Source organism: Archocentrus centrarchus, chromosome 17 (assembly GCF_007364275.1).
Source record: "Archocentrus centrarchus isolate MPI-CPG fArcCen1 chromosome 17, fArcCen1, whole genome shotgun sequence".
NCBI lineage: Eukaryota > Metazoa > Chordata > Actinopteri > Cichliformes > Cichlidae > Archocentrus > Archocentrus centrarchus.
This window is the reverse complement of record NC_044362.1, coordinates 11,802,832-11,815,017: the sequence shown is the minus strand read 5'-3', so window position 1 is coordinate 11,815,017 and position 12,186 is coordinate 11,802,832. Positions and strand designations below refer to the sequence as shown.

At 41.9% G+C, this 12,186-nt stretch overlaps 1 protein-coding gene across 2 annotated transcripts; it reads left to right on the top strand.

The window, feature by feature from the left end:
* The first annotated feature begins 7,372 nt into the window (after positions 1 to 7,372).
* Positions 7,373 to 11,958, top strand: gfi1aa (growth factor independent 1A transcription repressor a). Of its 2 annotated transcripts, none has more exons than XM_030752420.1 (7): positions 7,373 to 7,455; positions 9,197 to 9,396; positions 9,539 to 9,739; positions 10,347 to 10,747; positions 10,971 to 11,108; positions 11,305 to 11,470; positions 11,596 to 11,958. In XM_030752420.1, exons 2-7 carry the CDS (start codon positions 9,285 to 9,287, stop codon positions 11,772 to 11,774), a joined length of 1,197 nt encoding a protein of 398 aa, XP_030608280.1. In that variant the 5' UTR covers positions 7,373 to 7,455; positions 9,197 to 9,284; the 3' UTR covers positions 11,775 to 11,958. The 2 variants fall into 2 exon arrangements, with proteins under 2 accessions (XP_030608280.1, XP_030608279.1); XM_030752419.1 differs by lacking the exon at positions 7,373 to 7,455 and adding an exon at positions 8,008 to 8,110.
* Positions 11,959 to 12,186: the final 228 nt, after the last annotated feature.

Here is a 12,186-nt window from a genome sequence, read left to right as displayed (position 1 = left end):
TATTCTAATATAAATCTTTCACTTTTTTTTGTCGGTTGCGTAGCTATTGTCCAAAACAGGAAATAAGCACTTCTGTACCTGGAAGGTGTTTAGGTTGTTGTTTTCCATTAAATTACTGGTTGCCAGAGCTTGTAAATTTTCTTCATAAGAATTGCAGAATTAAAGAAATGCCAAGGTGCCAGAATAATTTTCCCTTCAGCATATGTGCATACGATCCCTCCCCCCATCCCCCCAGCTCTATCTTTTCCTTTTCTTGTATTATCACCAGTCCAGAGAATCACCTGCGCATGCTGTTCTGATCATTGTTGCCCTAACTATAATTCATATGATAGATTTAAAAGCTCCAAAACAGCGACTATATGGACCCACTAGTGGGATTTTCTTTACCTGAACAGCTGTTTCCAGAGTCAGCAATGAGCTCTCAGTCTCAGAGGAAGTAGCCGTGGGTGATAGCTGCTTAAAGAGCTCAGAAAAATGGAAATTTGAATAAAAAAAAAAAAATCTATCTATAAGCTCTTTCTTCATGAGAATAAAGGGAGGTAGAGTCAGCTTTACGTCATGTAATATCAAATAAAACTGATCAGGAGCTAAAATCGTTTAGTGATGATGACTAAAATGATAAAAATCACAATGTTTTTGCTGCAAGGCAGGTTAGGTTATACCCTCTATATTTATAACAGTGTCATTATGTTTAAATGTAAAACAGCACACCACAGGTAATGAAAACAGCAGCTATTATTTCACTTTCAGTCAAACAGATCTATTTATAACACAACCGCGGTGTAAATGTAGCCTGGAATACTACCAGTGGGGTCATTCTGACTATCAAAGTGACAACACATCATGAGTGAGCGGACAGTCATCGTCTGAGAGGGACGTGAGGAGCCAGAACAGCAAAAGCTTGCATCACACATGGTAGGATCCACCTATTTCCAAACAGCAAAGCAGTGCTGCTGCGGACCCACCTGTGGTTTTACTCTGCTGTGATTAATGTGCTGTCATTCACAGATCTCCCAGAGTTCACAGATGTGGGCAGGAATGCATTCAGGCCCAGCAAGAACACTCAGTGTGGATCAAAGCAAAGCAACCTCCCTTCTTTGACTGTGTGTGGAAAGAAATTATCCATCCATTCATTCATCCATCCATCCATTCTTTATTCTTCCACTTATCGTTTTGAGGGTTGGGGGGGGTGGGGGTGGGGGTGGCGGTGGCGGTGCGCACCCTGGACAAGTCGCCAACCTGTCGCAGGCCTGACACAGAGAGCCAGACAACCATACACACTCACATTCACACCTATGGGCAATTTAGAATCACCAGTTAACCTAACCCCACTAATTGCATGTCTCTGGACTGTGGGAGACATTAAGAACCTTTTAAGTGAGTGCTGGATGCAGACAGGCAGCATTAACTCAGTATTTTTCAAACCAAAGCTCCTGGAGGACAACCATGCGTGCATGGGGAGAACGTGCAGTTCCACACACAAGAGCTTGGGTTTGAATCCAAGGCCTTGGCTGTGAGACGGTAATGCTGTGGTATTCAAAAGAAATGATGGAAAACATTACTTTTACTCTTAGATTTCATATTTCATTACTTTATATTAAGGAAATATAAAGTATTTAATACAATTGAAGTTTCGTGTATCAACAGCACGATGGTGCAGTCGATCAGTCAGCATCACATTTCCTCATTAGCAAAAAGGCTTTGCTTTTTGTCCTTCCTGTGTCTGTTGGAGGTGCAGTAATACTAGATAAGCACTAAAACCAGAGTCCACATTTCAGAGAGAATGAATAATAATATAATTTTGCACCTATAAAAAGAAAGATACATTTTTGTGCAATTACATTAAAATTGTCAGGTGAGGTTCAAAACTGGTGTCTGTAAGGTACCTCCCATGAATGGTACAAAGACACTACTTCTAGTGGTACAGTGACATGCTTTTCCTGCAGTTTAACCTGTTGAATTTTCAGTGTGTAAAGCATCAGAGAATAGTAAATTAAAAGGATCTGTTTACAGTGTCACCACAGCAGATCAACCTGCTTCCACCTGTCATCTCTGTCACACCAACTCTCTGCATGTCCTCCTTCTTCCTGCTTTCCTCCTGCCTGCTCAGCATCCTTTGTCCAATATATCCACTATCGCTCCTCTGCACGTCTAACTCTGTTGTCATTTACCACATCTTACATCTAACATATTGAGTTTTGCCTTTATACAAAACCACAAAAACTCACAAAGTTTGTGCTTTGAGTGAATTTCAGCTTTAAAATTATTTAAACACGCTCTTTATTTGAGAGTAGCCAGCTGGTTTCTGGGTATCAGAGGAAGCATTATAAAGGCCCAACAAATTTCTGCCTCTCCACCCCAAAATAATCATACTGATGCACGTCTCTGGAGTTTGGTTTATTACTAATGCAATATGAGTTATTCTCTTGTGTTTGGCTTATTGTTTCAGTATCGCAGCATATTTAAATAGTTTCAACACGTAGCTCCTTGTAAATGTATGCAGAAAACAAATACCTTTTTTTTTTAGAGCTCAAATACACATCAAAGCTGGTGTGAGCTGCAAAGCAATCAGAGATAACCGTCACAGACTGCTCAGTTTGAGGGTGTGTGCTCTAAAAAGGCATTAACACCTCCACAAGTCACAGTCATGGTGAATCAGATATTCACAAGCAGTCATGCAGGAAAAACAATCACATAGAAAAATGTCTTCATACAGTTGCATACTTCTCTTTATTATGGTAATGACACATCAGACTATCCCTTCTTTTTTTTTTTTTTTTAACATGTCCTTGGATGCACAGAGCAGTGGCTGCTCGGCTGACCTCTTTCCAAAGACGGCAAGTTTGTTCACCAAGATGTCACTCTGCTCTGTCTGCACAGATAGCGGTGAACTTGCAAACCATTGCCATTGTGATTAGATTTTCTATGAATTATGCAAAGTGTGATGAGCCGGTGAGTGGATTTTGTCACCTGTTCCCACAGAGATGCCGACTGTCCCCCACAAATGCACCCACGAGCTGACTGTTTGCTCGATGTTGCTTCATATTCAGCTTGAACACACAAGAACGTCTGGTCATGAAGATTCCTTTGACGAGTAAATGAAGAGCAAGCGCACGGAAAATAGTGCACTTTACATGCCAGCGCTGATTCAAAGGGGGCAAAATGTTTATTTATTTTGTGCGGGACATGTTGGTTATGTGGCTTTGCCTTTAGCAGTGTAGGATTAGAGGTTAGTGTCTCCAGTGGTACCACTCGAATGGTCAACAGTCTCTTTTTGTTCCAGAAAAAAAAATCCTGTTAAGTCTTTAATTCTATCAAACAGCTACTTTAAAAAAAAAAAAAAAAAAAAAAAAAAAAAAAAAGGGAACTAAGGATCTTCTGCTTTTCTGCTCAAGTGAGATAGATAATATCTTTCACTGTCACTCTTGGTGCAGATGTCTCAGTGTTAGATAAGAAAAGTCAGAGTCACTCTTGTGGACAGCTTGTTCCTAGCTGTTCAAGTTCAATTTCTCCAGAACTGATTTCGCAATTAAAAGAAGCAATTGTCCAGTCATCCTTCAGCAGTACTAGTGGTCAGCAGTTACTAAAGGTTCACATGTGGGCTGGAGGGTGTGGTGGGCGTAAAAAGAGGTAATACGTGCAGTGTGCTCATCATCGCCGAGATGAACAGGAACTAGTTTTCCAAACATAAAATGTTGGCATTCCACTTTTTGGGGGTTCTGCACTGAAGTAATAACAGCAGGACAAACCTTTGTGATGTGTTTGCGCTGCCAAATTGCGTTTTCATCCCAAAAGCCAGCGCATACATTTAAGAAAAGACTTTGTGGTCGTGGTGGACTAGAAATGACTCGCAGAAAAGTCACACATCAACGAATGTGTTCACAGGCACACCACAGATAAGAAGATTGCACTTTGTTGAAATGCAGCACATGCTTTCCTGCTCGTTTTCTCACTGCTGATTGCATTTATTTTCATTTGCATACAAACACATTTAATGGCTCCCTTCCCCTCTAAGCCCATGAAGGCAAACAGGTGGGATTTAATCTGCAGCGTGCATGTACATCGTTAACTCTTGTGACATTTTGCCCGCACATTTCAAGATTTTTAGGGTCAGATTAAAAGTTTTGCAGTGCATGGATAGCTCTTTGTCCTGAATGATGTACTGAGGTGAGTGGGCAAATAATATGATAATACACAATTACTCCACAAAGCCAAATCAGTTCTGCTGAAACTAAATTTTTACCTCTGCTAACTTTAACACCAGACAGAATATATCAGGAAGAGCAGAGATGGTGCTGAGATGTAGTTTCTGTGTGAAAAACGGCACCTTCGGTCTCCTCCACCCACCTGTGACCAGTGTTTTACAACCCGTGAAAATGAAAAAAGCAGCCATGCATCAGAGTGATAAACCATATACTCCAGAGCATAAGCCCAAACAACCTAGTACTTTCAGTTTGCTAAAATGCCTCATAACGTCAGTTTTTTTTCATGGTCTTTACCCTTGAGTTAAACTCAAAAAGGTGTAGATACACTCATTTCTTTGATTTGAATTCCCTGTTGAGGAAACTGCGACCTGAAAGCTTATTTAGGCTCGACCGTGCACATTGAACTCTGACCTCCACAGACATGCAAACAGATACAATGACCAGGAAACACCCAGCAGCTTTCTTCACATCCAGACACCAACGTCCTTAGTGAGTTGCTTGGTATCTTGAGGGGGGGAGAAATTTACAACCAGAAACAGTTGAAACAAGGGGAGCTGCTGAATCCAAAGTGATGAATGAGGGAGGTGATTTGTGTTAGTGTTTATAGCACTGCTCCAAGGATTTGCTGAGTAGTTTCTTTTCACTGCTTTTATACACTCACAAGTTTTTTGTCTCTTAGAATTTGGCACCCCTGCAGATCCTGGGTGCCTTCTACGGTACTCTAGTGTCAAATAAGAATATTAACCTAATAAGTAATTCCTTAAAATTAGTAAGAGCAACTCAAACTCCACTACAGAGAGTGCAGAGAAAAACAAGACATTACTACAGCGCCTGTGTAAAAGAAGAACTGTCTTGTGGTCAGCTGTGTCCAGTAAATCATATATTGTGTTAACTCTCTGCCCCTATCTGGTAGCTGCAGGTGGACCCAGCTGAGAGCTTGATGAGATTTGGCTGGTAATTTCCAGTGGGGTGGGGGGGTGGGGGGGGGGGCGTGGAGGGGCGCATACAGTTGAAACCAAAACAAGGACTAAAATCTTATTGTCTAACTGGAGGAAAAAGAATGAAGAGAGTTGAAAAGAAAGCGGAGGGGGTGCTAAATGGTGGTTAGAGCTTTGGAGCCAAAGGAACCTGTGAGGGGATGAGATAGCATGATGTGGTTTTCACTGAGATGCCACAACAGTCCGGAGGTGCAGAGGTGAACGCACAGACTGAGTGCATGGGACTGAAGAGGGACATAAACCAGGGAAAGTCAGTTTAGCCACAACAGGTTATTATGCCATGAATTCCACTGCCAGCAGTACAGTTAGTAAAATTAGCCTCATGCGGTTAGGTACTGCAAAAGAGCGCACTGCTTGAAATGTTTCTCTTTTCTGATAAAGCAACAAAACAGAAGGAAAAGAGAACTAAGTTTTTTAGAACATAACTTTTTTTCTAGTTTGACTTAAAGTGAGACTGCAGCTTTTTTTTTTTTTTTTCAGGAAACAAAATGCTGAATTAATGAGAAAGTAAACAAACCCCTGTCGGTGGTGCCACTCTTTTAGTCTGGCATCTTTTAACCTTCGACTTTTATGTTGCACATTGGTTTGTGGCATAGACTGTATATCAAAGATGGACGCTGCCATTGCAATGCCACCCACCAGTTAGGAAAGTCCCATTTTTTGCTGTCACCATCTTGATGTTACAAGCGACGGGGTGGAGCTGACCGTGAAACCGAGGGCTGCTAAAAACTTATCAATCACATGGCAACGCATACCCGGCTTTATCCTCCCTTTTTGACACTAATGAGGTCCAAAATTAAGAAAATGATCTTCAAGTTGTATACTGTGTGTATGTGTGTGTGTGTATTGTAGACTCATATTTCCAAGCCTGGATTCTAGCATTTTGAGGGTCACAACCTTGATTTTCTGGAGCCAAAAATCAACATATTTGGACAAGAAAATAGATAGCTTAGATATAAATATGCATCCACAGATACCTGCTAATCAGTACTAAGTAACATACATGTAACATTCCAGAATTTCACTCAAAACTTGAGCACTGACTTCTTGTATAGGCTGCAAGCACATTAACCACAGAACAAGCAGTATTATTTGTCACACAATTGTAGTACAAATGCTCCAAAAGGCATCAGCACCACAAACATTGGCAAGGTGCACCTTGGTCGTGGAAAGACCTTCAGAGCACAATAAAGCTGAATGTTTTTTTTATCTACCTGGAAGAGTTCAGAGCTTGTATGATGAAATCTACAACTTTGTTACTTGTCTGCTTTCATTTGAATTGAAAAATTCAAATTTGGACTTCATCATCCGCATCGTGACCTGATTCATTTTTGGAGCCAGCCTAAAGCAGCCTTTCAGGAACTGCTGTTTTTGGCAGTTCTTGGTGGTTTCAGTTGTCAGTCATGCATGTTGATGTCTGGGTACTGGTGGATAATGTTAGCTTAAGCTAAGACCAATATTTCAACAGGTCAGATTAAAGAAAATCGAATCTTTTCTCATTGTCACTGGAAATGGCCAGGTTTAACTACAGTTATGCAGGACTGTGTTCACCTGACATCCCGTGAGTCAAAATCATGAGATGTGACATGTCACAAATGCACTCTGCACCTCTTCTTGTTAATATTCACATGCATGTGGTATGAAAGCTGCAGCCTCAAGTATATTTAAAACAATGAGGAGTCCCCACAGCCTCTGTCTATCCTCCCTATAAGGCCAAAAAAAGCCAAAAGGGGGTTCGAGGTTCAGCTTGAAAAATAAAATAGCCTCATGGCTCAGCAGCACAAGTCTTTATTTAACCCCGTGCATCTGTAAAGCGCACCTTTGACAAGGTAGACAAGGGCAACTGAAGCAAAAAAGCAAAGCAAAATATAAGACCCCCCCCTTCCCCTCTCTGTGATCGCTGCGATTGAGCTTCTATTTCAATCACATACTTGCTGTAAGACTAAAAGAGCAAGAATCAAGGCCCGTGGGGGGAGGGAGGGGGAGACACACGAGAGGAGCCTGTGGCAGCACTGATACCGTCTTCTCACTCTGCGTGGTTTCCTGTTCTGAGTCAGTGTGTAACCCTGAGTTTGGCTGTTGTCATGTGTCGCATCGGCTCTGTCCCTCTGCGTGCGTCTCTCTCACTTCAGCTTTAAGAATAATCAGAGCGGCTGATAGTCAGGCAGGGCAATTTAAAGGTGCGACTGAACTGAATGTTTTTAGGGGGTAATAGGAGCTGTAATTAAGCAGCCATGAAGCAGAAACAAACGGTGAGTTTGAAGACAGGTCTTTTTGGTGATTTCATAGCTGAACTTTCTTTTTTGTTTTGTTTTTGTTTTTGTTTTGTTTTTTGTTTTTTTAAAGATGCATTTCAGTGAGTGCAACTCTAAGAAATCAGACGCAATAATGAAAGTAAACGTTGGCATCTTATCAGAAAAATGGCAATCACAGAAATGAAACGTGGACTAAAGATTTTGTCCTCATATCACAAAGAAACTGAGTGTGAAGGAAAATAATGAGAAGGAAATCGGCTCTGAAAGGCGACTGGATTTATTTTTGTACAATGCAAATGCAGAACGATTTTGGCGTGTGTGTGTGTGTGTGTGTGTGTGTGTGTGTGTGTGTGTGTGTGTGTGTGTGTGTGTGTGTGTGTGTGTGTGTGTGTGTGTGTGTGTGTGGAGGGCGCTCTTATCAAAACATGAATCAGTGTTTTTGTTTGATCGTCATGGTTGACTAACATTAAAATTAATTTCTGAGGGAGGGGGCGAGGTCAAGTCAAAGAGCTCGCGCACGCGTGGGTGCACGTGTTAATGTGTTGAGACCGTACGAGAAGCAGGTCTGAGGTGGCTTTCTGGCAGTCAGACTCAATGTGGCCCGAGATCTGGACACTGTGTGTTCTCGGAGTTTGGGAATAGTACCTGCAGTGTGAGTATGGCACATGTGCGTTCAGCTTCATGCCTCGGCTATCTGTGCTTTGCTTGCAGGTCTCTAACTTGCAGCAGCTGCATCAAACAAAGTCTGTTCCCACAAACGGATAAAATCGATACCGCTTTGCTTTAGTCCGACCTTGAACCCAAATCTTCGCAATGATTTGCATTTTGAGCCTGACAGATTTCCGCTTCAAGAACTTTTTGCGTATGTGATTTATTTATTTTATTATTATCACTATTATTCATATGTATGTATTATCCTCTCCAGCTGGCACTTACGCGTGTCTTTTCCTGCACTTTTGTTCAGTGGACAGCCTAATTGGGTCTGTCTATTGGCCTGGACGGGGTTTTAATGATGTAAAATAATAAGGCTGAAGTCAGTGCGGGTAAGCTGAAGCAGAGTAACTGTAAAGGGATACTCCGGCTCCCTACCGGCAGGCTGTTGTGCATAGCGGCCTTGCGCCGGCTCATTAACGAGATCACTTTACAACCAGTCAAATAGGTCATTATCCATCACTGCCTGCTCTGCCTGTATTAGCCGGTCTCAGACCCGCAAGTCTCATTTCTTCGCTTAGCCAAATTATATATTAATAATAATTATTATTTTTGTGGCAGGATATTCTCAATTAGTTCATGCTAAGAATAGAAAAAATCTCAACCACAAATCCAATCTCGGTTTGCGATACAAAAATTTGGTATCATTATACTTTAAATATGCTACAATCTTGGAAATATCTTTTAATTGATCTACTTTGGAAAAAAAAGAAGGAAATAATATTACACTACTAGGCCCACTATATGTTTTAAATTTAGGTCGTAAATATGTAGTTTAAGACGACATTACAGTTTATAAACTACAAAATATACATACAGCTGACGTCTGTTTTCGGTAAAGTGGATGGAAGCGCAATATCTGGTCTTCAAACATATATTTACCCTTTGAGGGGAAGGTGGCTCCGCTTTTGGTCACCTGCCCGGCGTCACCTGGTAAACGATATTGCTTCTCTGCGCATGCGTAATAGCCTGCCAAAAATCCTAACAGCATATCGCCTGACAACCAATAGTGTTCCAATCTTTCCAGAGATAAAGTCAGAGCGGCGCTGAAGGGACACAAGTGGAAGATTTCAGGTCCGAAGAGCGCTGAGCTTTAGGCTGAAGAGTTGTACAACATGCCGAGGTCTTTCCTGGTGAAAAGCAAAAGGGCACACAGTTACCACCAGCACCGGTACTTCGATGATGACTACAGTAGACTGGACCCTATTCTGGCCCATGTGTGCGCAGGTGGGTGCATTTGTGCGTAATTACGCACGTAATCTGGTGAAGAAGGAGTCGTCTTAGTGGGAATCCTGAGTTTTAAAGTACATAAATTTGTAAATCCTACACACAGAATAACTCCTTTTATTATCCTCTTTTGTCAATATAGAAAACAAATCTCAAGCCGAGTTGGACTCCAACCTGGAGCAGGAAGATGTGAGCACCGGCGCTGACAGACTGTCCCCCGGATCTCGGCTCCGGTCCCCAGGGTCGCTGTCCTCCAGCTCTCCGCTGAGCTGCGGAGGCAGTGCGTGTGACCGGTCCTCAGACTGTGACTTCTGGCGGCCCCCGTCGCCCTCGTCCTCACCAGGTCTGTTCAAACTAATTCTTATCAAGACAAAAGCGCAGCAAAGTTTGTTTGCGTTATTTAAAGAGTGAGGGCGGCAAGGATTTTTTTTTTTAATCCTTCGTTTCAGTTTGTGTTGGGTTCCTGAGTTGTCAAAACTTTTAAACAATTTCAAAATGAAATGATGTCTAAACACTGCAAAATAATTTATTATTATTATTGTTATTATTATTGTTATTATTATTATTATTATTATTATTATAGAAAGCAGACATTATTTGGGACACAAAATAAACATTAAGGGGCGTATTCAGGACTGAAAGGTTTATGAAGGCTGTGATGAAGATACAAATACTGATATTTTACGTCTGTTTTTGCTTCTTTTGTCAGTTTTTCCACTTCTTTAATTAAAAAGTATATCATATATAATGAAAGAATTACAAGGACACTTGTGATTAATGAATGGACACGCAACCCAATTACGTTTTCTGTTTTGTTTTGACTTTTACGCACGATATGGGCTCATGTCCAATAAAGTCCAGCGTATTTTCCAAATGTCCAAATTTAAGGCAGGCCATTTATTGCAGATGTCAATCTTCAGCATTTAAAAGAAAGCCAAATTAATTTCCAGATTCAGAGAAATGCTCCACTCCAGCAACGGAGGACGATCACTTGAACATGCCAATCTTTCCGTACCCCTGGTCAGCATACTCCGGCTCCGACCTGAGGCATCTGGTCCAGGGCACTTATCACCACCACCTCCAGAGCCACAGGGAATCTCAGTCACCCGTCAGCATCTACAGGGGAGAGGACAGCGGCAGTGAGTCGCTTTATGCTCAGCGGGGACTCTCGGCCGAATGTTACCAGGGTTATTCGTCAACTCCCCACCAAATCTGCAGGATGCGGGACAGAGACGAGCTGTATCTGGATGTGAAGCAGCAGGCCCGCGTGGCGGAAATCAAGTCTGAGAAAGATTTCATTCACGGTCACCTGGAGTCAAGTGGATCTTATAAGTGTATTAAATGTTGTAAGGTAGGTGTTTACTTAGTTTCACTTAAAGCAAAAATTAAGTTTGCAGTTTTATTTATGATTTTACCTATGTTTTGTCTTCTGTGTCATTGTTACAATTTAAATCAGACAATGTCTTTAAAAATGACGACTGACATTGACGTTTGAAAATATTGTGGTATATATTGTGTTTCTTTATTGTGGGTTTGATTTGAATCTCAAACAGCCATCCGTGTGTTTTCTAAAGGTATTCTCCACACCTCACGGGTTGGAGGTTCACGTGCGACGGTCGCATAGCGGGACGCGGCCGTTTGAGTGCGGGATATGCGGGAAAACCTTCGGGCACGCAGTGAGCTTGGATCAGCATAGAGCGGTCCACTCGCAGGTATGGGCCTCAAAACCGGAAATTAACTGAGCCTGCTGGACAGGTCGCTGAACTCGCTTTGGGTCCACGTCCTTGACGCAAAGGCCTCAGGCGAGATTTTTCCCACCACCAACCTCTCCGAGTTGCATTCACACGGCATTTCTGCAGTCTGATATTTTGAATCGTTCCAACACTGACGGGATGTTATCTTTAACAGGAGAGGAGCTTCAGCTGTAAAATCTGCGGCAAAAGCTTCAAGCGCTCCTCCACCCTCTCCACGCACCTGCTCATCCATTCCGACACGAGGCCTTATCCGTGCCAGTACTGCGGGAAGAGGTTCCACCAAAAGTCAGACATGAAAAAACACACTTTTATTCACACAGGTGAGATGCTTTATGAAGTGAAAATATTTATCAAATGCGCAAAAAAAAAAAAAAAAAAAAAAAAAAAAAAAGGCCCTGTAACACAAAAAAGACCTAACATTTGTCCAATTGTTCTCCTGCTACAGGTGAGAAGCCGCACAAGTGCCAGGTGTGCGGGAAGGCCTTCAGTCAGAGCTCCAACCTCATCACGCACAGCAGGAAACACACGGGCTTCAAGCCATTCGGCTGTGACCTCTGTGGGAAAGGTTTCCAGAGGAAAGTGGACCTGAGGAGGCACAAAGAGACGCAGCACGGACTGAAATAAACGGAGTTCAACGAAACCTGTCACGTTTTATGTTTGCTGTAATGGGCTTTTTCCCCACTGTTAAACTATTTAGCCTAAAATATGCTTATTATTTATCTGTTGTGTTTTTATTATTAGGAAAAAGCTAAATAATTTCATAAGCTTATGCTGTTTTAGCCTTTTTATTGTATTAAAAATTAACTTAAGGAGCGCAGTTGTCAGTCTTTTGAATCAGTTAGTAGTTAATCACATTTCTACAATTAATTGTTGGTTTATCAGTCAGATCTTTGTGTCTCGATCCGCTGACTTGACCTGAGAAAAACGAGCAACTGTGCAGACCACCAATCACGTCTCCAATCTGCACAATGGCACAAAGTCATATCTGAGACATTAAATAGCAAAAACGTTTTGCTGCGTGCGCCACCTGGTCAAA